Raw genomic sequence first — 27,954 nt, 5'->3', positions numbered from 1 at the left:
CCTGGCTGTGGGCCTGCTAATCAGACCCACAGCCTAGCTGTTCTCTCTCTAAATTGACAACCATGTACTTTAGGTGCATTTACCAATTGGTACTGGGCCACCTTATCAGTCCCTGTACCGTGTACCTTAGGTACCCAGGGCATAGGTGTACCCAGGGCCTACCAGGGGCTGAAGCATGTATTATGCCACCCCTGGCTGGCCATCTAAAACTGACACAACTGGCTGCATGACAGCTGGGGCAAGGTGGTGTAATCACCCTTTGCTATAGATATAGTATACCTATATCTAACCCTAAAATGGATACATATATTCCTATCAGACACTCCTATGGCAGGCCTTATCAATCCTGAAGGCAGAGTGCTTGGAATTATGTGAGATGGTGCTCTGGCATGAGCTGAGCCCGCCTGCAGCTTGCGGAACCAAGTCCTAATAGCTGTTCCATGATAACGCTATACCATATACTCTCAAGTGCATTATCAACCTCGCGGTTAAATGCTAACTCTGGTATAACATTATCAAAACATGTCGAGTAAGGTGTCATACGAATTGGAATACTACCCCCTCGCCAATTCTGGCGCCGGGGGTAGCATTTCACCCTTCTAGAGGGACACGACATGTATGTAACTGTGATCCCCGGTTAAAGTTAACTCGAGCCTCAGCATCACAAAATGGATGCTGCCACCACAGACACAAGTCTGACCTCCTGCTGCTGGGAGTCCTTCCAGCGAGGGAGGCTTGGACAAAGGGTTTCCTGCCTTGGGAGGTGCTAGAACCAACCCAGACAGGATTTTGTGTATTGGGTAGGACAGGCCTGAAAGGAATGAGACATGCCTGGGGCACACAAGGTGCCCTGTGAATACACCGGTTCAAACCAGTTGCTGGGGCACTCCAGCCCCAGCTCTGGCGGGAAACCGGACAAAGGATAGGGGGTGTAGCGACCCCCCTTCCTGGTCCCACCCAGGGGAGGGACCTAGTCAGTAGTGCAGCCCCCTTTAGGAGAATAAATGTAGGAGCTGGTCCCATTCCAAATTAGATTATCCTGAACAATTCTACAAGAAGAAACTCTGGACTTCGACGTTCTGCTCCACAGAAGACTGAAGAATCTCCCTTGTGGACAAGGAGTGTCCACCCTGCAACTGCAGGCACCATCAAGCGTCCAGCGGCTTCACTTTGTCGTCTTCCCTCGAGGATCCAGACTTCAGAGCCCGACGAGACCCGGATTCCCAGACCTCTCCGACCTCAACTCACCTCTACAGCAAAGCTGAGATCCGTGGGTGCGACAAGACACGTGGGACCGGCCATCTTGAAAGAAACTGCACTTCGCTTCCAGCACGACACCCGAGGTAAACTCGACCAAGTGCTTTGGGGATTGAGAAGCCCCAGCCCCTGCACCGAAGATCAGCCCTTCCAGCTTCCACGAGATCTGCGTGGGGCCCTTCTGCTGGTTGCTGCTCGACGCGTTGTCTGGTCACTTGCCGGCCGGCTAGTGGCCTCCTAGACGACGAACCTTTGAATCTTCACTGCTGGTCTGGTTGCTCCAGACTGGCCCTTGCTCCCTTCCAAAAGAGGGGCACCCCGGACTCTCCTAGTCCGCACCAGACATCTTTTCCACTCACCGCGTGGGTTACCTTTGCCAAGGCCTGTTGACTCCAATTCCGGATCCGACACCGCCGACAGCGAGAGCCTGCGTGGGACAGCTCGTGCCTCCATCCTGGTCGTCGAAGACACCTCCTGGTCCACGTGGCTGCAGAGTCAAGCGTCCACTCTTCACCTGATCGCGACAACAGCACCTGGTTCCTTCCTGGTTCCACACCGGTCACTGGCTAGTGACTTTGAACACTGTCCCCTCTGCTTTCAGGTCCTCTTCTTCACCGATCCACCCTTGGATCGCACCGGACATCTTCCTCCTGGTCGCCTGCAGCATCTTTTGTTCCAGGCTCCATAGACTTCAACGCGAGAACCCGACACACTTTGACACCTATGCACCCGCAGCCCGTGGGTGAGGTAACGAGAGCATTTTGGTGCTCAAGGGTAGTTTAACTGACCTAGTGTCCAGTTCCACAGTCGTTTTAGTCCTAACTAGTCAGGATTGTCCGTACTCACCTTTTAACTTGAACTGTACTGTCCATAGACGTTGTTACGCATCTCGCGTGTGAGTTCACACTCTGCACACGCGTCCCGTGGGCCTCCTATTACTTACCTAGAGTTAGAGTAGCGTGGTCCCATCGATCCTACAGCCTCTGGACAGCTCCATTCCTTTTATCGACTTTCACATTCCACTTACTTAGTATATGGTTTGTCGTGCCCCTAGGGCACCATTGTAATTTTGTGCAACTTGTCGTATTTTTCCTAAGAGATTGTCATGTGCTTAGCCCTCTGACCTCATAAAGAGTTCAGAGGTGTTATTAATAAATATACTGTTTATTTTCATTTTCATAACAACCTGTGTGGTGTCCTTTCATCTGGTATTCAAGGGGTTATATTGTGGTAAAACAGCTGGCTTCACATCCCAAAAGAGTTTAGCCTAAGACTGCTTTGTCCATGCTACCATTAGGATAGCTGGTCTATAAGGTTGACTTACAACCAATCACCATAAGGGTTGTTTGGACTGATACAAGGTGATCACTAGAACTAATGAGCATCATATATCAGGCCAACTTCTCACAGAGGCCACTAGCCAATGGGCAAGTGACCGGACAGACGCGTTGAGCAGGAAAATGCAAAAGGGCCCTACGCAGCACTCGGTGAGTGTGGAGAGGTGATCTTCGGTGCAAAGGATGCTCGGAGTTGGGGCTTCTCAATCCCCAATGCACAACTTCGAGGGTGCCTCGGAAGCTGCACGGAAAGCAATTCGCTGGCTTTCCAAGATGGCCGGTCCCACGTCTCTCGTCGCCTCCACGGGTCTCAGCTTTACTTGTGGCTGTGGATCGGGCTGTTGGATGTCTGGAAGTCCGGGTCTAGTCAGGCTGTGTAGTTCGAGCTCCGGCGGGAGCAACGACAAAGCAAACCGTTGAGCGCTTCATGGTGCCTGCTTGCACAGGGTGGTCACTCCTTGACCACAAGGGAGATTCTTCAGTCTTCTACGTCGAGTAGGATGTCAAAGGGTTCAGAGTTTCGTATCAGAGTTTCAGTCAGGATTATCTAAAGTCTTGGGACTCAGCTCCTACCTATATACCAAATCTAGGGGCTGGATTACCTGCTAGGTCCCTCCTATGGGTGGGACCCAGGAAGGGGGTGGTTACACCCCTTTCCCTTTGTCCAGTTTCGCGCCAGAGCTGGAGCTGAAGTGCCCCAGCACCGGTTTGAACTGGCCTATGCATGGGACACCTTGTGGGCCCCAGGCAGTATCTAGTTATATTCAGCCCTCCCTGCCCCAATCCACTATCTCCTGTCTGGGGTGGGGCTAGCACCTCCCTGTGACAGGAAACCTGTTGTCCAAGCCTCCCTCGCTGGAAGGACCCCCAGCAGCAGGAGGTCAGACTTGTGTCTGTGGCAGCAGTATCCATTTTGTGATGCTGAGGCTCTGGTTAACTTTAACCGGGATTAATGGAAGCAACATGTCTTCTCCCACTAGAAGGGTGGAATGCTACCCCCGTCGCCAGAACTGGCAAGGGGGTAGTATTCCAAAGCGTATGACACCTTACACGACATGTTTTGATAAAGCCAAAACAAAGTTAGCATCTGACCGCGAGGAACATAATGCCCTTCAGAGTATATGGTATGGCAATATCCTGGAACAGCTACAAGGACATGGTTCCGAAAGCTGCAGACAGGCTCAGCTCATGCTAGAGCACCATCTCACATAAAACCACGCACTCTGCCTTCAGGATTGTTAAGGCCTGCCATAGGAGTGACTTATAGGTGCATATGTGTCCAGATATAGGGTTAGACATAGGAATACTATATCTAAGCAAGGGGTGATTACACAACCTTGCCCCAGCTGAGTGATCAGCCAGTTGTGTCAGTTTGGATGGCCAGCCAGGGGTGGCAAAAGATATGCTGCAGCCCCTGGTAGGCCTTGGATGCACCTATGCCCTGGGTACCTATAGTACACTATACAGGGGCTCATAAGGTGACCCAATATCCAATTATGTATGTACCGAAGGTACATGGAGTCCATTTTATAGAGAGCAGATAGCCTGGGGCCCTGATTAGCAGGTACTCAGGCCAACTAAGTCGAAAACCAACTAAACACAAGGCAAAAAGTCTGGGGTAACCATAGTCAGGTATCCACCTTCCTACAAGCACCAGCTGGGTGCAGCCCCGGTTCATCTGGTAGTAGACGAAGAGCGGGGGAAAACACAGCTGTTCCACCACTTTGTTTTTACGCAGTTCTCTGGGATGGTGCTGAGTGGTGGGAGCAGTTACCAGGCTTCGGGGCCGCGATGCCTATGGTGCCGTGAGGTGATGCTTGGTGGGTCCACTCTAGGCCATGTGGCACGTTAAGCTGTAGGAGGATGTGAGGGCATGGTACACCATGATCACTGATAGATCGAGATTGAGCTCTCAGACACTCTGATTGAAATTGCAAGATTAACAAGACGGGGGGGGGTGTCTCTGCGTTCATTGTTTGAGTTTTATATTTAGCGGTACAATGTTCTGTAATCCAAGCTGTATATTGAGGACAAGTGAAGAAAAAAAAATATAGGCTGATTAGTAAGACAATCAGTTTTAATAAACCACATAATGTGAGTAAAAAAAAAAATTATATGATCCCCAACACTTCAAATTCATTTCCAGAGATGAACAAGTTAGCTACTTCGGTAACGCTTTTTCTGGTGGATACAATATCTGCCTGTGCATTCCTCACCTTTTGAATACCCCCGGCGCCAGCATTCCGTGGGAAATTCTTTCCTAGCTCTCCCCACGGCGATGGGGACGTCACAATGGACCGGCTCAGCACATGGCACTGAGTGACGTCACTGGAGCCACAAAAGGACCTCGGCGGCAGCTGACGTCAGTTCCACCCATTTTTTCCATGCTATCGAGGCAACCGGGAGGACCGACACATTTTCAAATACATACATGACATCTCAAATATATGTATACACAAATATCAAATCACAATAGCATAATCAATAAAGATAAAGAGAAATAGCAGGATCAAAGCATTTCTCATCAATTAGATATAAACATGATTACAACCAAACTTTCATTTTTGTTGTTGTTTTTTTTGGTAGAACAGGTGGACAACAGGGAGGTGGGTGGGAGCGTGCTTGCTCTTTCTTGCTGTGCCAAAGAAAGAGAAAACTCCAAAATATTCGATAAACGGGGCTTAAGAGGGTCAATGTCTCTCTCTCCGCACCACTTAACAAATCTGGACCATCGGGAAGAGTAGACAACTTAGTGGAGTGCCGCCTGGACGATAAAATAACATCCACTATATCTGGCGGGAGAGAGAAAGAACTCAGGTTGCCCCGTTCAATCTCCAGGCATGAAGGTGTAAGCTCTGGAGGTGGTGGTGCAGAACCTGCCCCTGCGACTGCGAGAGGAGGTCTGCCCTGAGAGGGGGACTGAGCGGAGGGTGCGACGAGAGGTGAAGGAGGTCTGTGTACCACACCCTTCTTGGCAATCCGGAGTGATCAATATAACTTGGACCCCGTCTTGGCGAATCTTCCTCAGAACCCGAGGAATCAAGGGTATGGGGGGAAACGCGAAAAGGAGTTGGGAGCTCCAATCTATTTGAAACGCGCCCCCCAATGCTCCCTGCATCGGATACTGGAGACTGCAGAACAACGGATACTGCGCATTCTCCTGAGTGGCAAACAGGTCCAACCGAGGATAACCCCACATCTGAAAGATGCGATGGACCACCTCCGGGTAAAGCCGCCACTTGTGATCGGCCGAGTAACGCCGACTGAAACGGTCTACACGAACATTTAGCACACCGGCCAGATGATTTGCAAAGACACAAATCTGTTGGCCGTAAGCCCAGGACCAGAGTCGCAGAGACGATAAAACCCTACACCTCCCTGTTTGTTGATGTACCACATTGCGGTGGTGCTGTCCGTTAGGATCTGAACCGACTGACCGCAAAGGTAAGGGAGGAAACCCTTCAGTGCCAAACGTATCACCCGCAATTCCAGCAGGTTGATATGAAGCAACCTTTCCTCTGGAGACCAACGACCTTTGACCTCCAGATCCCCCAGATGAGCACCCCCACCCTAGAGTGGAGTCTTCCGTGATCACTGTGGCCACCGGTGGAGGAGACTGAAAGGCCTTTCCTTGTGAAAGGTTGCCCTGCACACTCCACCAAGACAGCTCCGCTGCAGTTTCTCTGGAGATCCTGATCTTCTCCCTGAGATCTCGGTTGCAATGATATCACTGCCTGCGGAGGCACCACTTGAGTGTTCTCATTTGCCAGCGTGCATGGTTGACCAATTGAATGCAGGAAGCAAACCGTCCGAGCAGGCAAAGAACCTTCAGGACTGGAACAACCGCTCCATCGTGAAACAAAGGAATCATCTCTTGTATGTCGAGAATCCTCTATGGAGGCGGGAAAGCCTGACATACAGTAGTGTCCAGTATTGACCCTATGAACAGGCTGCGCTGAGAAGGCACCAGGTGAGGTTTGGGTACATTTATCGAGAAACCCAATTTGAACAACAGATGAGTTGTCACTTGCAAGTGGCGTGAGACCAACTCCGGAGACTCCGCTTTGAGCAGCCAGTCGTACAGGTAGGAGAAAACAGGCACCCCTAACCTTCTGAGATGAGCCACTACCACTGCCATCACCTTTGTAAATACTTGAGGTGCGGAAGTAAGTCCGAACGGGAGGATCGCAAACTGGTAGTGTTGCGACCCTACCGTGAACCAAAGGTACTTCCGATGCGACTTCAGGATGGGAAGATGAAAATATGCATCCTGCAGATCGATGGACACCATCCAGCCTTCCTGTTGCAGCGCAAGAAGAACCTGAGCCAAGGTCAACATTTTGAACTTCTCCTGCCTGAGGTAAAGGTTCAAAATCCCGAGGTCCAGGATTGGCGGTAAACGACCGTCCTTTTTGGGGATCAGGAAATACCGGGAGTAGCAACCCTGACCCCTTTCCTGCTCCGGAACCACCACTATTGCATCTTTTTGCAGCAAAGAAAGAACTTCCTGCTGTAAAAGCAGTAAATGGTCCTCTGAACACCCACCCTGGCGAGGAGGGTAATGAGGAGGAAACTCCAAAAAGGGGAGAACGTACCCATTCTCTACAAGATTCAAGACCCAATGATCGGATGTGATCAGTCTCCAATCTTGTAGAAAGTGGGACACCCGACCTCCAACCAGACCAACATGTTCTAAGATGGGGGATCTAGAACTGCTTTCCTGTTGTACCAATGGTGGCGGGAGGGGAGGTAGAGGAAGAGGATGGTTGACTATTTGCTCCTCTAAGGCCTCTTTTACCTTTCCCCTTGTACGATTTGTACAAGGGATTCTGCTGTTGGCTCTGCTGAGATTGTTAGCGGCCACGTAAGGATGCAGATCTTCCAAAGCCACGATATCTTTTGTAGCCATACCCTCTAGACTGCACTTGAAGACCTAGAGATCTTGCAGTAGCTCTTCTGTCTTTAAAACGCTTCAAGGCTGAGTCCGCCTTCGAACCAAAGAGCTTTGAGCCATCAAAAGGCAGATCTAGCAAAGTCGCCTGAAGATCAGCCAAAAAGCCTGAAGACCTGAGCCAAGCCAGTCTCCTTGTAGCCATAGAAGACCTCATCACACGAACCACGGAGTCATCAGTGTCCATGCCTGACTGAATCACCTGACGTGCTGCAGCTTGTGTATTTGAAAGGACATCCAAAAAGTTGGCACGATCCTCCTCGGTTAACTTTGGAGCCAATTGAACAACAGAGTCCATTAAAGCACGGATATATCTCCCCAGCAGGCAAGTTGCATTCGTAGACTTTAGAGCCATACTGGCAGAGGAGAACACCTTTTTCGCAGCCTGCTCCATTTTCTTTGAATCCCCATCACCTAAAATGGTAGGAAATGTACCAGAAGACTGTTTTAAACAGGAAGCCTGGACAACTAAACTCTCCGGCGTCGGGTGAGATGACAAGAACGCCAGATCTCCAGGCGCAGGCCTGTACCTCCTTGAGATAGATCGAGATACAGCGGGAGCAGATAAAGGCTTCTGCCAAACCTCCAACATTGGATCTGTTAAAGCTTCTGTAAAAGGAAGCAATGACTCAGAAGTTGAAGACGGGTTATTTAAAACCTCTGTAAGGATGTTTGACTTAATCTCCGCCGATGGAAGTTTAAGGCGCAATAAATCGCCTGCCTTCTGTATCACTACATGGTATGGTGCAATGTCATGAACAACACCTCCACTAGCAGATGGCAGGTTATACTCTGGGGAAGTATCAAGGCCACTAGCTTCCTGAAGACCTTCAAATTCATCTAGAGAATCCACAATTTCACCTTCCTCCTGATCTCTTAAATACTCCTCCTCCTCGATTAACCTCTGTGCCTCTCTTCTGGAGCGCTGTCGGTGGAGCCATACGCAGCGCCGGAGATGACGTCAACGGCGTCAGTGGAGAAGCCTCGGTTTCAACCCTCGACGTTGATCGAACTCGAGACGGCGCAGACTCAGCAGCTGAAGGAGTCCGAGGGGCCGGAGTAGAAGATCTCGGTGCCGGGAAATGCCAAGCCGGAGTCGACGACATAAATGGCATAAACGATGCCTGGGGATAAAATTGAGGAACACCCAGGTTGAAAGCCAAAGGACCCACGGGGCCAGTAGGCACACCGGATGGAGTCGAGGCTCTAGCAAACAAGCCCAAACATTGCATTTAAAAAATGCGAAGAATCAGCCCCCCAGGAGCAGGTAAAGGAGGATAAGGATCCATACCTTCCTGAAGGGGAGTCACCTGAGGCCGAACAGGAGCCTGCAGAGTCGGAGACGGCGCCTGCACAGGTGAAGGCTCACCAACTGGAGAGGACTCACCAGGCGCCGGTCACGTTGCTGGAGCCTGATAATCTTCATGTTGTGAAGAAGCACCCGAAGCTGGTGACGCCGGCGTCGCTTGAGGAGAAGGAGATATGAAGTCCTTCCTTTGAGGTCGTTCAGCTGGCGTCGGTCACTTCGAAACCCTTGCCTTTGAAGAATGATGACGCGAGGTATGCCTGCTCTGGGACTTCTTATGTTTCTTTGACCTCGAAGTATGTGAAGACGAAGACTTCGCCCTCTTCCTACCGCTCTTCTCCTTTTTGGCTTTGGCCATAAAAAACTTGGCCTCACGTTCTTTGATCGCCTTCAGATTCATCTTTCTGCAACTTCAGCACTCAACGTCATGGTACGAAGAAAGGCACCAAAGGCAGTCATTGTGTGGGTCTGTAGTGGACATATGCCCGCCACACTCTCTACAAGGTTTGAAACCTATTTTCCTAGAAGAAGACATTCTGTAAACAAAGAGTTTTTTCTCGATGAAAATGGAGAACCCTAGAAAAACCGTTAGCCATCAATTTACAACCTAGCTAAATCCAAATCAAGCAAGTCTGACTTATTGGTCACAGATTTTACCCTCATAGATTTGTAATTTTTGCATATGGCAAGAACCACATGCAACATACCAGCACCGTTCTACTCTAACATTTCATGAAGCACCTAAATTACATCCAAGTAGGGCAAGACAAGTAAACAAGCTCCCTGTAGACGGTTGGAAAGCAGTGAAGTATGCAGTCCTTGACTCCTCGTGGCTCATGGACAAATCCCAGCAGGACTTCTTGTTCTTACAGGTACCAGCAACAATGACTACAAGATTTTCAGGAGAAAAAGTCGTGGAAAGAAGTGCATTGTTGGACAAGTTACCTTCGATAACGCCTTATCTGGTAGAGACAGTCTAGCTGCAGATTCCTTACCTTTGAACTTCCAGGCTTCAGGCTGGATCCAGAAGATTTTTCTTAGCAGTACCCCTGCATGCCGGTCGGCTCCACGTGATGTTGACGTCGTGTTCGTAGTGATGTCCGCGTTGTCAATATAACCGTCACTCGAGAGCGCTCACTTCAGAACTTTTTACGACTTTCCACACCAGAAGTGCTGAGCCTTGAAGTGACTGACCAGGGTGTGATATAAAAAGACAACTAGGGCCCTGAAGGGGAACAGCCCCAACACTAAAACCAATTCCACAGTGCGGGGAGGATGGGTGGGTTGGTAATGTATCTGCAGCTAGACTACGTCTCTATCAGATTCCTTACCTTTGAACAGATGCCCAAGCAATACCTTCCCGGAGGTGGGACTGCGGGAAATCTTTAGACCAGAAAGTCCTGCAAGACAGAGTGGCCAAACAGGCCCTCCCTGCGAACCTGAAAATCCAGTCAATAGTGTCTGGCGAACTTGTGCAGGGACACCCATGTGGCCGATTGACAGATTTCAGCAACCGGAACACCAAGCTGGAGGGCTGTGGTGGCTGCCTTCGCCCTAGTGGAGTGGGCCCCAAGTCCTTCAGGGGACTATTTCTTCGCTAAGGTGTAACAATTTAATACAGAGGATAACCCAGCGTGAGATGGTCCTCTTTTGAACAGCACACCCTTTTTTGCTTCAATCTACCCTATTAAGAGTTGGTCATCCTGGGCATCCACCCTTAATTCTTTGGTGTGATCTAGGTAGAACGATAATGCTCTTTTTGGGTCCAGATGGTTGAGATGCTCCTCTTCTTTAGAAGGCTGTGGAGGTGCATATAAAGTGGGCACAGTAACAAACTGTCCCAGATGGAAGGGTGTTACAACCTGGGGCAGAAAACATGCCTTAGTTCAGAATACCACTTTGCATGGAAAGACAGTCCGGTAAGGAAGCTGTGATGACAGTGCCTGCAGTTCGCTCACCCTCCTGGCAGAAGTAATTGCCACCAAAAAGGCTGTTTTGATAGTGAACAACCATAGAGGGCAGTTGTGCAGAGGCTCAAATGGTGCGCGCATCAAGAAAGTAAGGACCAAATTAAGAGCCCACATTAGCATAATGAAAGGAGAAAGGGGAAACAAGTGGGTTACGCCCTTCAAAAATGTCCTCACCAGAGGGGTTTTAAAAAGTGAAGGCTGATCAGGCAGTCGAAGAAAAGGTGAGCGGGCCGAAAAGTAGCCCTTCAGAGTGCCCAGAGCAGAGCCCTGCAGGGGCAAGAAAATGATGAACTGGAGAACATCTGACAGTGATGCAGATAAGGGGTCAATAGCCCTTTCTGTACAATATTTACAAAATGTGTGCCATTGGCAGGCGTATACCGATTTCGTGGAGAGATGCCTGGCTGTCAGAATAACTTTGCAAACTTCGGAAGGAAGGTCAAAAGCTGTCAACTGTCGCTGCTCAATTTCCATGCAAGGAGGCGGAGAGTGGACAGATTCGGGTGGAGGACCCTCCCCTGCTGCTGCGACAGAAGATCCTCCTGAAGGGGCAGCCTGATCCGAGGATCGATGCTCATTGCCAAAAGCTTGGGATACCAGACTCTCCATGCTCAGTCGGGAGCCACAAGAATGACTTGTGCCTGGTTGCTGCTTATCTTCTTGAGCACTCTGGGCAAGACTGTTATAAGGTCTGAGCTCCATTTGCAATGAAAAGCGCTGCTGAGCTGAGTCGCCTTTGTAACTCCAACGTCCAAAACTGCTGCTTTTGCGCGTTCTCTTCGGGGCCAGTAGATCTAACCAAGGCTCTACCCACCGCTGAAAGAAACCTTGTACCACCTCCGGATGGAGGAGCCACTCGTGATCCGCAAGGCACCGTCGACTGAGTTAATCTGCTCTGGCGTTCAGAGAACAGGCAAGATGTTGAACCACTAGGGAAATGCCCTGTTGTTCCTATCAAGTGCAGAGGTTCAGGGACTCTCGAAATAGTCCACGACACTACACCGCGCTGGTTGTTGCAATACCACATGGTGGTAGTGTTGTCCGTGAACACCAAAAACAGTCTTACCTTGATGGACAGTGAAAAGGCTTTCAGTGCCAATCGGATCGCCCGAAGCTCCAATAGGTTGATATGGAGCCTAGCTTCTGCCGGAGACTACAGTCCTCTTTTCTCCACCTCCCCCCAATGCCCGTCCCATTGCAGAAGAGACGCATCCCTCATTCTTGTGAGATCTGGGTGGGGAAGAGAGAGGGGTCCGCCTCTGACCGAATCACGGTTTGTCAGCCAATGCCCTCTGACATCTGAACCAGGTCGTGCCTATTGGAACTTCAGGTCTCACTGCAGAGTCCGGATGTGCCATCTGGCATGGTCCACTAGCAGGATGCAGGAGGCCATGATGCCCAATATCCTAAAAGTTACTCTCACCGAAATGCAGGATAGAGCCTGAAACATCGGTATCTTAGCCTGAATATCCTGGACTCTCTGTTCGGGAGGATAGATATGAGACTGCACAGTGTCCAAAACCGCTCCGATGAAGGGGAGCTTCTGAGAGGGAATCCGGTGTGACTTCGGCAAGTTGATAGTGAACCACAGCAAATGCAGGAGGTTCGCCATAGTCTGGAGGTGGGAGAGGACTCCTTGGGACGAGCCCGCCTTCAACAACCAGTTGTCGAGATAGCGGAAGACTGAAATCCCTGATCTCCGCAGATGAGCTGCGACCATCTGCCCGGCACTAGTGAGGCCAAAGGGGAGCACAGAAAGTGCTCCTGGCCCACTGTAAACGGCAGATAGGGACAATGGGCCAGCAGGACGGAAATGTGGAAATAGGCGTCCTGCAAGTCCAACGCTACCATCCAGTCTCCCGGGTCTAGAGAAGACAGTACTCGAGGCAGGGTTCCTCGGGCGAAGGACGGGGCGAAGTTGACGCATGCTTCGACTTCATGTGATGCCTCTTACCTGACCGTGATGACTTGGAAGAAGAGGACTTTGATCCTGGGGACCAGTGTTCAGACCTTCCTCTCGACCGAGACCGACAGGGCAACCTCTGAGGCGCGGACCACGATTAGATTTAGAGACCACTCCCAGAAAGCGTTTGGCACCATGGCCAGGCAATCGAAGCACCACTTTGCGTCGTGGTTGCGCAGAGACATACCAAGTGGGGGTCCGTGACCAACATGGCACGGTGACAGGCGCCGCCCTGAGGTATTCTTACTAGACATCACTAGCACACCAAAAGGAATAGAAAAAAGATGAAAAAAAGTCTGTAAAAAATTACAGGGGTTAAGCTTTCTTTGACCGATCTGTGCTGGCTGGTGCAGAAAAAAAAAAGAACGGATGTCAGCGCGCCAGACTGGCGGTTATATTGACGACAACCAACACGATGCGGACATCACGCGGAGTCGCCCAACGCCATCTACCAGCGCGCAGGCGTACTGCTAAGAAAAATCTGCCAGATCCAGCCTAATGCCTGGAAGTTCAAAGCTAAGGAATCTGCAGCTAGATAGGTCTATCAGATATGCATATATAGTTTTCCTTCATGCTAACATCTCTTTTAAAGGCAGTGTGAGTGGCTTTGTTTTTCCATACCTTGTTTAAGGGTCAACTTAAGGTGTTAGAAGACCCACACAGAGGCTATTCATACAGTAAGGCATATGTATGCCTTCATATAATTCAACATACTGATTTGGTCACAAGTGCCAAGTGTGCCAGATACGTGTCAGGATGGGGCAATTGTGGGAATCTAGTGACCATACACTATTTCTGTTGCAAATCTATCTGGAATATGCATGATCTAACCTTACTATACGATTATCTAATATTGGATTCTGTTAACTGTCTTACACTGTATACCACAGATTTTCTTAAGATTAAGCATAGTGATTTCTTTGTTTAAGGAATAGAAACCAGCCAGTAGGACACCAAAGGGGAACAATTATCCTTTATTTTCTAGATTTTTCTTGAAAAAAGGCACACGTCAACAGCAGTGCATCGAACCAATTAAAGACCATGAAAACTACATGACAGAAGACAACAAAAAGGGTTACAGCTTTCCAGGTGGAATTCTAAAAAGAACCGTGAGGTGGTAAAAGGCCAGCTTCAAATAAAAAGAGAAGATAGTTGCTTGCTTGTATTGCTAGTGCTCACCACCAGTACATTACATAGATTTTCAAGCAATGGATAAACTCAGATATCAATCTATAGCATTTTTTTAAGTACTGGGACCTATCAATAATTCAAAGTTGGATAACTGGTGCATTAAAAGTAGAACACATAATACATGCTACCAGACACTGGGATTCCAATTCACCTCAAAGGACAGTTCAGTGAAGCAGTGAACCATGCATCACCAAAGAAGAAAACACTTCCCATCACCTTAATCCAAAATAATTTTTGGCACGCTTTAGTGCTTTAGAGTTTATGTGCGAGTCAATATTATTACAGTTATTCTAAACACAATTAGGCTTTAATTTGTGCACTATTTGAGTCTAATACTAAAGGACCCAAATGATATACCAACCAGAAAAAGTTAACAGTCCTGGCTTGAATAAGGCACTTTTGAGGATATCGGAGTTAACGGACAAGTGGGCTGAGCTAGGTATCATCAGTCTTAATAGTCAAAAATCAGAAACAGCAGCTAGGGTATTACATTTTCATAGGTCTACTTCTGATGACTGGCAGCATTTCAAAAGTGCAAGAACCAGCAGGGTGAAATAATCTATTAGAAATAGGATGCCTCACAGAGAATGGAGGAAAGACTAAGTACCAAGAACAAATGTTGGGAAAATAGTTGAAGATTTGAAACCGGACTTATTTGTACTACACCTGATAATCTAGTGAACATAATTTCCTAAATCACTAACATCACTAGCTGTTTTATATGTGCATTTATCACTGAAACAGCAACTCTGAATATTGGTAACCCCAAGTGATAGCATGCAATAAAACTACTCATATCCCTTAGCTGCTTACAACTAAAGATTTGCTGATGTTGGGGAAAAAATTAAATTGTCTGTCAACTTACCGCCTCTTTCTCTCTGTCCATGATGGTTTCTAGCTCTTCAAAATGACGCAGCTTAATCTCTAGTTTTTTCATTTGAGTCTCTACCAGGAGAGCCACAAGAGATTTAATCTTCCTCTCTTCTACCGCTGCAAGATGCTGTAGCGAAATTGCAATAATTACATTAGTAGTCCATGTTGCTCAAATAAAACATTTCAGAAACAGACATGGTTGACACCACATATAAATATAGGTGGACTTCAATTACACTACGCCTACACATCTGGGCAACAGTATTTGAAAATCCCTCTCATCAAAAATACTTGAAGACAAAGAAAATGACTTGCATATAAAAATAATTCTATCATATGGGCATTCTGCCAGATTCATGACTTTAGATTAACCCAGGTGCCAGGTAAGAGATTGGAAAAATGATGGTTTAACGAATACTCCTTCCAGCACATTCCTTATGTCAAAATGCCCAAGTGCCAGATTGGATCAAGAAAATGTTCTGCTCCATACCTCCACATCAGTGCCAGATGCTGCTGTTCAGCTCCACTATCAATTCTGGAGCTCAAAGACTCTACACTTTCTATAGAATCTGTAATAAGTGGCGCTCAGGTCACATTGTTTTCTGTACCCTAAATGATGCCAATCTGGAGCAGACAATTGTTTGATTATAGATGTCATTTTTGGGGAATATATATTTTTTTGAGACTATCAACTCTGTTTCAAATGTTGCTTGCATCTGTCATGGCATAACCTCACAGCGAGTGCCTGTAATGCTTGGGTTCTGGGCACGATATGGCAGAGTGTGGGCTGCAGTACTTTGTTGCACCCAAAGGCAATTAGGACGTGTCAGGAGAGAATGTCTGTTTGTGGGTCTTAAGTTGAAGTGGAGATTGACATCAAAGGGGAGGTTTCTAGAAAGAAAAGACCAGAGGCACTAGAAGTATCTGAGGCCATCCTCCTCCTCATCCTGGAAAGGCAACACAAAGCAAAAGAAAAAGACAACCTGACAGGGAAGACACCAAAAAATCTTCTTCAGAGCAGATTCCAACTTTAGAGAAGCTGCAGACAAAATCTGATGTGAATTTTACAGTCATCGAGGTAGGGACAGATCAGATGGAAGTCTTCCAGTAAACAATGTTTGCAACATTAGCAAAGCACCAGCATGCTGAAGCAGCTTGCTAACAGATGTGACATAGTTTGTTGTTAGATAGTTTGTTTATTGGTGTTGGTTGGACTTGAAGTGGAGATGGCAGCTTCAGGCTTTAGGTTCTTAAGAAGAAATTTTTGCCTAGAACAGCAAAGGAACTGGTGCCATCGGCGGAGCCCTGACTGTTGCCCCAAGAAATTCCAGAGCCGAAGTCATTGCAGCTCACACTGTTCACTCCTTGTTTGTTGAGGTAACAAAGTTTCCAAGAGAAAACATGATTTGGGATTCTCCTCCTCCAATTTCACTACATATGTCGCTGCAGCATTTTTAACTACCATATTATAGACTTCTATGTCGTCTGGGGGTTAAGGCCTCGAAGGGTATGTGTCTACTCCTTCTTTCGGTAATTTGGCGTCGAGGTCATGCCACTCCAAGTTTTGTGCCCCCGAGGACGTTGAGTCCTGGTAGGTTTGCTGATCCTCCTCACCTTCGCTCTCAAAGTAATACAGGGCCTCTTCCTCGACTGGTTCAGGTGTTTTCGGCGGTTCAGGGTCTTCGTCGCCTCTGTAGACTTCGGGCTTCGGCGGGATGGTGTACTGGCTCATCCTTTCGTTGAAGTCCTTTTTTCGCTGCAGGATGCTCACTATTTCGGCCTCGAGCCACCTTTTCTTCCTCTCAATCTCGGCAGCCTGTTCGGCGTTGAGAGTTTGGGCGCTTCGCTTCGAGGACGAAGTCGTTGTTGTTGACCCTTCTTTCCTCGGCGTCTAGGTGTCCTTTTCGAGGGCATCCCTCGACGACTTAGATTTTATGTGGGTTTTCGCCGTCTGGGAGTCCTTTTCGAAGGATTCGCTGGGCTGCTTGTCCTTGGGTGCTGTTGCTTTCGCCGAGTGTTTCGACTGCAATGTTCCCTTCGAGGACTTTGCTTCACTCTTAAGAGTGTCGCTCAAGTGTTTGGGGTTCAACGACTCTTACCTACTTTGACGTTTTCTTTTGGACATCGACGACAGTGAAGTCCTCCGGTCCCTCGGCGATGTTGTCCTCCTCTCCACTGGAGAGGCCCAAGTCTCAGGGCGATGGAGGTGGCCCTTGCCCCTGCATTGTGTAGTTCACCTTTCTCTGCCTGTCTTTTACTCTGAGGGTCTTGGGTGTGAACGCCGAGCTCTAGTTGCAGTCCTCGCTGTTGTGGTCGAGCGGCAGGCAGAGGTTGAAGACTGGATGCTGGTCCTTCTGGGCGTAGTTGTGACAATTGGTGCAAAACTTTAAAGGTGTTTTGTCCATCCCCGCGCTCAGGGAGCCACCTGTGTGCACATTTTCCGTTGAACGTCAAAATTCCGGTTGAAAACCTTCTCTTTCGTCGTCCCAGTTACCTGACCTGTAGTCGGGCGTGTTAAAATCTGTGATTTTAGTCGATTTTCTGCAATTTTCGTCGATTCTCTCAACTCTCTGGAACTTTTCAGCAACAATCCAGACCCAACAGCCTTAAAAAGAATCTGAAGATGTCCACCAAAGGTGGGCGCTTCCAGAGAAAGCACGTCGACGTCACGAAGGACACCAAATGGTGGTATGTCAGCACCCACCTGGGCCACGGAAAAACCCCCAAAAAATAAGAGAAAAAAAAGACTACAATTCCGGACCCAACCACTAGATGGAGGAATAATGCACAGCATAGTGAATCCAGAAAGATTGACGCTGCAAAACTGCACTCTCTGCCCTTCCCCATCTGACCACCTTGGAGATGAGTAAGGACACGTCTGCAAATATGAGCTGCATCTTCTGTGTCTTAGGGTGATGCTGTAATCTCAATATACATTGTTCTGCTGTGTACCAGTTAGCAACCCCCCTCGCAGTTCCTATTACTCTTGTGACTTTGGATCAGAAGGTAGACAGGAGTGGGCATGCCCACGTCATGAATTTAAGGTTGTAGTCGTGTGTGTGACACATCTTGGGCAGTGTTCCTGTGCCGCTGGGTACATTTTGTTTAGTCGGTGTGGTGCGAGGTAGGTCCTATGTTGTACCATGTACTGTATGAATTTAAATTTAGCGTACGGGACACCGTACCTTCTTGGGGTACTCCAGGAGAGAGTCACATTCCTTATCTGATAGTTCCCTGTCAATATCTCCATTTCACTTTCTCTAAGTGCCGTGAGGTGGGTTGCAGCATGTGAGCGGATACCCCTATAAAGCCAACTAATTAGATGGCGACCGTTGCTCATTAGGTATAAAGTATGAACTAGCTCGTGTACAGGAGGTTCCTGTTAGAAAGTGCCCTCTTTCTTGCATGGTATGCCCCCACTTTTTGCTGAATTGCTGATGTGCTTTGACAGAGTGTGCCCTGGGCTCCTCCCAATCAGGTACCCAGGGCCAGTGTTCCTTCCCTAAAACTGCATCGAAGCCTAAACCCAAAAGGCATCTCTGGCCACATATCAGCCCGTGGTAAATGGTACCCTAGGTACCCAGGGCACTGTGACCAGAGAAGGTCTCTAAGGTGTGCCATGCTTAGAGGCTCTGTGCTCTGACACACACACACTGCCTTGGCAGGCTGCCTGTCTTGGTGCAGAACAAAACAAAGAGTCGACATGGCACACATCCCTGTGTGCCATACCCACAAAACACTGCCCTGGCATACCTCAGTCACACCTCTAGCTGGGTGCCCTATGCCAGTGGTGATGGTACAGGTGCATGAGCGATGTACCCCTACCGTACCCAGGTCCATTCCTGGGCACTGTAAGTGCAGTGTTGCCATTAAGAGTATATGGTGCTGGGAGGTTGTCATTACGAACTCCACAGCACCATAATGGCTACACTGAAGACTGAGAAGTTTGGTATCAAACTTCTCAGCACATTAAACCCCACTGATGCCAGTGTGGGATTTAATGTAAAATGCACGACAGAGGGCATCTTAGAGATGCCCCCAGAAACTCGACTAACTCCCAGTGACCTGACTGAGTGGCTGCCGAGGCTGCCACCCTCAGACATGTTTCTGGACCCCTGGGTCGAGAGCTTGCCGCTCTCGGGGACCTGAAACAATGCATATCCTGGGACGAGGTGCCAAGCCTCCTCCCCGAGGATGGGCAGGGTTCACGAAGGAGAAGCTTCAAAGGCATACCGCCTTTGTGAGCCTCTCCAGACCACTTGCTGTACTCAGCAACTGGCCCCCACTGGTTCTACCCCCCACTTTGGGCGGGAGACCAAGCGGGAAAAACAAAGTGAGTTAGAGAGGTGTGCCCACCTCTGCCAACACCATCCCTAGGGTGGGGGAGGCGAGGTGAAGCACAACCTCCAGTCTCCACCATCTTGAGGATAGGGGGACCCAGCCAACCAGGAACAGGCTCCTGCCCCCTCCCACTGGAGAGTGGCAGAATAGGGGGTGTACCCACCAAAGGGAAGAGACCCATTGGTCCCTGACTTTTACCTACCTGTAACGCCCCTAAATTTTGTAATTAGGGGCACCCTGAACCTTCCTTCCTCAGATCCAGCAACAAAAAGAAAAGCAGGACGAGAAGCTGTGCAGAGCTAACAAGAGGACGACGCCCACTGACTTGGCCCCAGCTCTACAGGCCTGTCTCCCCTTGAGCCTGCTCCTGCGAAATCCCAGCGTGTCCAGCGGCCAGCAACCTCACAAACCCAGGAGGACCTGCCTGCAATCACTTCCCAAGCTGTTTCTCCTGTGAACACCTGACGTGTTTGAACTGCAGCTTCTGGTGCCAACCAGAACCCGCGAATCCAGCACACACTGCACCCGCCGAGCCCGACCAGTGTTTGAGTGAACAAACCCCACGATGAGGTCCCCCCGGTGATCCTGACCGAATATCCGGTGACTCCTGACCTGCCTCCAGACTATGCCTGCACCCTCAATCCAGAGGGCCCCACCTTACCACGACCAGCGCGGGTAAGAAAATCCGACGTCCAAAGGCACCCATGAACCTGACGCCCCACCGCCTTGTGTGCCCAACCCAGCGGTGCCTAACCATCCCTCTACATCCCAACTTACCCCACAAAATGTTTGTCACTCCTGGAAGATCCTCGTCCCCGAGCCTGCATTGTTTTTGTCCCGGAGAATTCCCATTGAAATCAACAGGGCACCCGACCTCAAAACAGCACCCTGCACCCGGCTGCCCCAGCGCCGCTGAGGGTGCCCCTTTGGTGCTAACTTGGTCCCCAACGTGCCCTGAGCTTAACGCTAGGAGCTCTGCTCCCACAACCCTGTGGCCTGCTTTCAAGCCGCCACCAACCAGAGTCCCCCTATCCCCCATTGGATAACATTGGGCCTCAACACTCTGCACCCAACCGCCCAAGTGCCGCTGAGTGTGCAACAACAGTGCATCACTGCAGGAATGGATCCAAGATTCAGTCCTGGCACATGTACCGTAAACAGTTGAGCAAAATCGATTAAGTCACAGGAGTGATTTTTAAGCAATATTTTGGTATTTTAAATGTTGACACTTAGAAGTAATTTCATTACAAGACCGGAGGCTACATTATGCATAAATCTTTAATGCAGATCCCAGCAGCCGCATCACAATATAACAGTTCCAAAATAGAACAAAGGCAACAGCTAAGAGCCATGAGCCAACAACACACAGCCTCTTTTAAATGCGGCTCCCAAGCAGATAAGTCTACTCTTATACTCTTCTGATTACTTATGTTTTTTCTAGCCTTAATGGTTTAGTATATTGCTTATAGCGTTTTAATGGTTTATTATATGACCTTGTGGGGTTTGACCCTAGTATGAGTGTGTATTTATGGTGTGACAGTTTCCCTCCCCCATAACCTACACACCCTCCCTCTACCAATTTCCAATATATGGAAATTCCCTCCTCGCAAACCCCCCCCCCCCCCCCCCCCCCCGCACGCCTATTTGCGGTTTCTTCAATGTCCTTACTTTGTCTGTCATTCAGTCTCCCGTTTCTCGGAACCATCCGGCCCGGTCTTTTCCCCACTCTCTCCGCGCTTAGCGCGTCTCCCCTTGGCGATAACCATCGTTATTTCAAGCGAAGGTAGTTACCCTCACCTTCTTTACTGACCCCCCTTGGCGGTTGCATTTCCTCCTCGCGCTCGGCAGCGCGAGGTTGTGGCGCATTAGAGGAGTGACCCTGAGCAACAATGACGCGGCGTCGTCGTGTTGCTAAGGGCCTTTCCTCTGCCTCGCACGCGCCGGCAAGCTTGTGACAGCGTGCCCATGGCAACCCCTGCCTTACTCGCGCTGTTCCTCTAACGCAAGCGGCAGTTGAGACATTAACGCGTCCAAGTACCTTCTTGCCACAGAAATAATTACAATTAATTACAGAAATAATTATAATTTACGGGGAACATCAGAAATAATTATAATTTACGGGGAACACTCTATCCGAGTCCCTTTCTCGGTGGAACACGCTGTTGTGCCTCAGCTAGCACATTATTGGCGATTTCCTGCCATACCGGAGATCGACCTTCAGCTTGTCATTTTCCACCTTATTCCCCTTTAAAAGCATTTCAGGCCCATGTCTAGCTCAGGTTCTGAGGAGGCTTCGGCCCCTTCCCAGGATCTGGCCAGTGTCCAGTTTAACAAATTACTCCAGAAGGAGATGAAAAGCTGCCTGAGGGAGGGGCTCGCTCAGATCATTAGTTCCAAGCGCCCCCCTCAAGAAGACGGCTCAGCCCGGGGTAAGAGACTAAAAAAGAATAACTATAATGAATTGAGCATGGGGGGTCCTTGCACCTCATCGGATAAAGGAGGTCTTAGCACCTCAAGGAATGAAGGAGGTCTTCGCACCTCAAGCAGTGTGGGTGTCCTTAGCGGCACAAAGAAACAAGGTGTCCAAAGCGACACACGCTCAACCGATGCTCATGACAGCTATGACGATATTGGTTCGGATGACTCCGAATTCCTCGACGAGTATGTCCTCGACCTTAATGATGAGGAGCACGACTTCGGAGACCCTACTGAAGAGGGTACATCCTCCTCAAGAGATGTAATCTGTAACCCCTTGGGCGAGGAGATGCTCTCTCCTCAAAACTTAAAACACCCCCGAAGCTCCGAATGGTTCCCTCAGGAACACGTTGCGAAGTTCGTTAAAAAGTGGATCAGATTCCCCTTGGAGAACGAGACTCGCAACATTCTACGAGCAGAATGCGCTAGACCTTCCGTGGGTGATAAGTCCTGTTACACCCCTAATCTCGACCCGGATCTAATTAAATTCCTTTTCAAGCTGGGGCGTGACCCCAGGAAAGGTATGGAGAAATCCCTGAAAGTTTGCCAGGATCGCCTCCTCGACGTACTTGGCCCCCTCACGAGGATTCTCGACTCTGCAGAACAGAGCCACATTGAAGGTACTCGCCTCGATGCCGAATTGATTAGAGGCTGGAGCCAAAGGGCCATTATCCTTTTAGGAAATGCAAACGCAGGCATCAACGCCGAAAGGCGTAGAGTGGTCCTCACACGGATTAACCCTAAGCTCAGTGATCTTGCCGATAAAGAACCTACTAAAAACCAGAAAGGTCTCCTCTTTGGTGAAGATCTGATTAAATCCCTTGGGAAATATGTCTCGACCTTTACGGCTCTGGACAGAGCACAGCAAAATATGCGAAAAGTTTTTAATTCAGGCAATAACCTTTTCGGAAGGGCCGGAAGACGAGGCCAATCTTCCGGCCGCTACTTCCAGAGGCCCAACTTCAGATCACGTGGAACTGGCAGAGGATACCAGCAATTTCAGCAGTACCAGCAATATCCAACCCCGCAATTCTACCCCCAGAGAGGTAGAGGACAGCGCGGCAGAGGCTTCAGATCTCGTGGATCAAGCGTCCAGAATAATCCCTCAGGTGAGCGCTCCCCCCCTCCCTTCCCTTTCTTTCCCCTTAAAGGTAGGGGGCAGACTGAAATATTTCTTGGGAAATTGGGAATGCATCACTCAGGATGCTTGGGTTCTGAGCACTGTGAGAGGTTTTGCTATAGATTTCGAGTCCGAACCCGTCCAGACTTCGCTCCCAATGTGTATTCCCATGTGCCCGGCTCAACAAGACATCATCGAGGAGGAAATCTCCTCAATGATTCAAAAAGGTGCTGTACTGGAGGTCCCCCTGGACCTCATGGGGTTCGTAAGCAACCTCTTTTTAGTCGAAAAGAAGGACAAGGGCTGGAGGCCGGTTATAAACCTCCGCCAAGTAAACAGGTTCATTTCTTACAGACATTTCAAGATGGAGGGCATTCACCTCCTGAGGGACCTTCTTCTAGAAGGGGACTGGTTAGTCAAATTAGACCTCAAAGACGCCTACTTTACCATCCCCATGGCCAAGGCTCATCAGCGCTTTCTCCAGTTTTTATGGAAAGACCGCTTGTACCAGTTTCAAGCTCTGCCCTTTGGCCTCTCTTCCGCACCATGGTGCTTCACCAAGGTCATGAGGGCCGTTGTGTCTCACCTAAGATCAAGGGGCGTTCGTCTCATTATCTATCTGGACGATATTCTCATTATGGCGCAAGAGAAGGCGCAGTTGATTCGGGACCTGGACTTTTCTATGAAACTCATAGAAAGCCTAGGTTTCATTATAAACAAGGAGAAGTCCTCCCTGACTCCCTCAACATCGTTGGAGTTTCTGGGTTTCACGGTCGACACCTCTCGTTGCCTCCTCCTTCTTCCTTCCAAGAAGATCTCGAAAATAAAAAAGCAAATAAAGCATGCTTTGGGCCGTCAGAATCTCTCCCTCAGAGACTTGGCCAGACTTCTAGGCCTCCTTTCATCTTCAATTCAAGCAATATTTCCAGGCCCGCTCAACTATCGGGCTCTTCAGAGGCTCAAAGCGAGAGCTCTGAGATCAGGTCTCTGGTATGGGGACCTTGTTACTCTGGATTCGGACTCTCGTTCAGAGTTGCTTTGGTGGCTGAACAACCTGGAGGCATGGAACGGGAAAGCCATCTTTGGCTCATCCCCGGATTTCGTCCTGGAATCAGATGCCAGCCTGCATGGCTGGGGTGCTTGCCTCTTGAATCAAAACACGGGAGGTCTTTGGTCTCAGGAGGAATCTCTCCGCCACATAAATTTCCTGGAATTGACCGCCGGTCTTTATGCTCTTATGAGCTTCAGGAATTCTCTTCAGGGCAGGTCCGTCCTTTTGAAGATGGACAACATGTCAGCGGTGGCCTATGTCAATCGCCTCGGAGGCACGAAGTCTGCAGACCTCTCAGACTTAGCCAAGAAGCTTTGGATGTTCTGCCTGGAGCACAAGATTGCTCTGAGAGCAGAATACCTTCCAGGTGCCGCCAATTCCTCCGCGGACTGGAACTCACGTTTCCTCGTGGATTTCAGCGACTGGAAGCTGAATCCTTGTGTCTTCAGGACCCTGAATCAGATCTGGGGTCCCCTAGAGGTGGATCTTTTTGCGAGCAGACTCACCTCCCAACTTCCGGATTATTTCAGCTGGATGCCCGACCCGGGTGCTCGGGCATTCAACTCCTTCCTCCAACACTGGGGCAATCTCCGAGGTTATGCCTTCCCACCCTTTTCAATGATTCAGCGAGTACTTCAGAAGGTGAGGCACGACAAGTGTCTCCTCCTTCTAATAACCCCTTTCTGGCCCTCCCAGGCCTGGTTTCCCACTGTTCTGGAATTGACTTGCAGCATTCCCTTCCTGATCCCTTCACTGGAGGATCTCCTCGTAGACTCGGACGGTCGCGTTCATCCTCTGATCCTCAATCGGAGTTTATCCCTTCTTGCCTGGAAGGTGTCAGGAGATCTAACGAGATCTCAGGTCTTTCGAACTCAGCTTCGATCCTCCTCAGGGAGTCTTGGGCACCAGGCACCCATTATAGATACAATAGAATCTGGAAACTCTGGGTTTGTTGGTGCCTGGAGAGGAACCTGGATCCCTTGGAGGCCCCTATTGTTGATGTGACTAATTTCCTAGTTGAACAATTCGAGAAGGGCCTTAGTTACAGGTCTATTAACTGTTTTAGATCTGCAATTTCAGCAGGTCATTCCCTTATCAACGGCAAGTCCATTGGTAAAAATGTCATTGTTTTTAGGATCATGAAGGCTATTCGTATCAAAAGGCCTCCTAGACCCAAATATGACGTCCTTTGGGACGTTGATTTGATTCTTCGTCTCTTTTCGGACTGGCCCTCTAACTCTCTCCTTAACATGAAGAATCTTTCTCTTAAACTGGCTACCCTTCTATGCCTTGTTTCTTGCAGAAGGTCTTCAGACATTCGTTCCCTCGATATTACTTATCGTTCTTATAACCCGTTTGGCGTTAAGTTTGACGTCTACAGGAGGACCAAAACTATGTCTGACTCCATTTTTTATCCTCGTTTTGACCTTCATCCTAAACTCTGCGTCGTCGACTGCATGAAAGAGTATGACCTTAGAATGTCTGGCCTTCGTCCAGTCGGCGTTAATCAATTACTTATTTCCTTTGTTAGACCTCATAGAGCTATTAGCTCCCCCACTATTGCTAGATGGATTAAATCCACTATGAGCTTAGCTGGAGTGGATTTGACCAAATTTCAAGCTCACTCCCTTAGAGGTGCTATGGCCAGCAAATCACTCTGGTCTGGAGGTAGGTTGGATGACATTTTGAAAGCTGCTGACTGGTCCAATGCCGGTACCTTTGCACGTCATTATTGTAAACCTATCCAACACATGTCTGATGCTGTTTTAGGAAGCTTCCAACATGCATAATGTAGCCTCCGGTCTTGTAATGAAATTGAGATTCTCATATTTACATGACTAGAGAATCTGGATTTCATTAAAGACTCGGAGGCTGACATTATCCCCCCCTCCCTCCACCGGAGGCATTTCAATTTTTTGCATTTTACTATGTACAATTTATTGTAATGTATTGCAATGCTCACTGTCTTTGTTTTCCTCTTATGACATGTTTGGATTGGTTTCCTTTAGGCTTCTTGGACTAATTCCTTTGTCCTTTCAGATGTTGCCTGATCCTGAATTGGTCTCTCAAGAGAACTTCCTGGGACATCCTTCCTGGATTTCTTTCTTCTACCTTCTACAGTCAAGTTTCGTGATGTTCTACATTCCATCGTTGTGGAGTTTCTACTCAAGCCTTTGATCTCTTCCTGAACTTTTCTACTTTTTCCTCATTTAAAAGAGGCTGTGTGTTGTTGGCTCATGGCTCTTAGCTGTTGCCTTTGTTCTATTTTGGAACTGTTATATTGTGATGCGGCTGCTGGGATCTGCATTAAAGATTTATGCATAATGTCAGCCTCCGAGTCTTTAATGAAATCCAGATTCTCTAGTCATGTAAATATGAGAATCGCAATTTCACAGAAAAACAGTCAATGATTTCCTATGGAAGAAATTCACTTAGCAGGTAAGTGGGGTTATGGTTACTCTTTCTAACTCAGGAATGGATCCTAGATCCAGCACTGGTGCACCACCTGTACACAGTTGAAAGATTGTGTTTTTGTTATACAGGTGATTTTTAACAAATATTTGTAAGTTTGCAAAATCGAAACTTAGAAACTTTTTCAGCAAATCGAGGCAATGTTATCTTACGGAAGGAAATTCAAATTGCAGGTATAGTATGATCGTTACTTTTGTAATCCAGTGCTGGATTCCTAGGTTCAGCACTGGGACATTTTCTAAAACAGGTAAGTAATTACGGTTTTATAGTTGGCACAAAATTTAAAGAATATTTCTAGTTTGCATAAATCGATACTTTGAAGAAATTTCACCGAAAACGAGTCATTAATTTGCTATGGGAGAAAATTGAGTTAGCGGCAAGTATGGTTGTGATTACTTTTCAGGGTCAGTGCTGGGAACCAAAACCCAGCACAGGGATCTCTCCTGATAACAGGTGAGTATTTTCGTTTTCGTATTTCGGCGGATTTTAGACGAATATTTTAAAGTTTCAAAACTCCACACTTAGAAGAATTTCCAAATGAAACCAGTCAAAGTTACACTATGGAAGAAAAGTGAGTTATCGGCTTTTGAGTAAGTACTCCACTGGCAGAGTTAAGGTTCTGGGCATAGACTCAGGGGTCTCCTGGGGCCAGGTAAGTACAGTTGTTACACCTTCAGCGGCACAGGGACAGCCGGGTGCAGAGTGAGTTAGGCCCAATGTTATCCTATGGAAGGCAGGGGGCCCTTGGTTGGTGGCTGCTGGCTAGTAGGCCACACAGCTGTGGGAGCTGGTCACTTACTCAGGGCAAGTGGGGAAGTGAGATAGGATGGAGGTGGCACTCGGGCAGCTGGGTGCAGGGTGCTTTTGAGCCATTGTGCGCTCAATGTCATTCAATGGGGAAGGTGGAAATTGAACAAAGGCTGCAGGCTCGGGACGAAGATTCTTCAGGTGCGACCACCACTTCGAGAGGTAAGTTGGGAAGCTGGAGGAGGGATGGACACCCAGGAGTTGGGCACAGGAGGCACCAGGTGCCGGGGTGACTTTTGGCGTCGAGAAATCTTACCCTCAGCTGGTCGCGGTAGGGGGTCCCTGGTTCTGAGGATGCAGGCGTCGTCAGGGGCGCGAGGAGGGTCCTTGGGCACTGGACTTCGGGTCACAATCGCCGGGGGACGTCCTTGTGGTGTTGGTTCACTCCAGCACAGGCCAGGCTTTGCGGGTGCAGAGTGCGCAGGGTTCGCGGTTCCGGGCTGATGCCAGGACTTGCTACTTGCTTTGAGCAGTACCACTGCTCGTGGGAGACGCAGGTAGTCAGAGTCACACGGCAGTCAGGTCCTCCGGGGTCTTTGAGGTTGCTGACCACTGGAGATCCCGGGGTTTAGCAGGAGCAGGTTCGAGGGGCGACAGGCCTGTAGAGCTGGGGCCAAATCAGTTGGTGTCCTACTTTTTTTCTTGTTGTTCTTTCTTTTTTCGGAATCTGGATCTGCTGAAGGAAGGTTCAGAGTGCCCCTAAATACTGAATTTAGAGGCGTTACAGGTAGAGTAAGGGTAGGGGCCAATGGGTCCCTGCCCTGGGGTGAGTACACCCCTATCCTGCTCCTCTCCTGTGGGAGGGGGGCAGGAGCCTATTTCTGATTGGGCAGGGCTCCC

At 48.9% G+C, this 27,954-nt stretch overlaps 1 protein-coding gene across 6 annotated transcripts in view; it reads right to left on the bottom strand.

Annotated features, from left to right (window-relative positions):
* The window catches only part of SMARCC1 (SWI/SNF related BAF chromatin remodeling complex subunit C1), an 873,495-nt gene that overhangs the window by 231,034 nt on the left and 614,507 nt on the right, over positions 1–27,954 (bottom strand). For all 6 annotated transcript variants that reach the window (XM_078662530.1, XM_078662531.1, XM_078662534.1 and 3 more), the window contains exon 25: positions 14,841–14,975. In XM_078662530.1, the coding sequence (XP_078518656.1) occupies positions 14,841–14,975 (135 nt within the window). The remainder of the gene's footprint in view (positions 1–14,840; positions 14,976–27,954) is intronic.

Source organism: Lissotriton helveticus, chromosome 10 (genome assembly GCF_964261635.1).
Source record: "Lissotriton helveticus chromosome 10, aLisHel1.1, whole genome shotgun sequence".
NCBI classification, from domain to species: Eukaryota; Metazoa; Chordata; class Amphibia; order Caudata; family Salamandridae; genus Lissotriton; species Lissotriton helveticus.
This window is presented reverse-complemented; position numbering and strand designations above follow the sequence as displayed.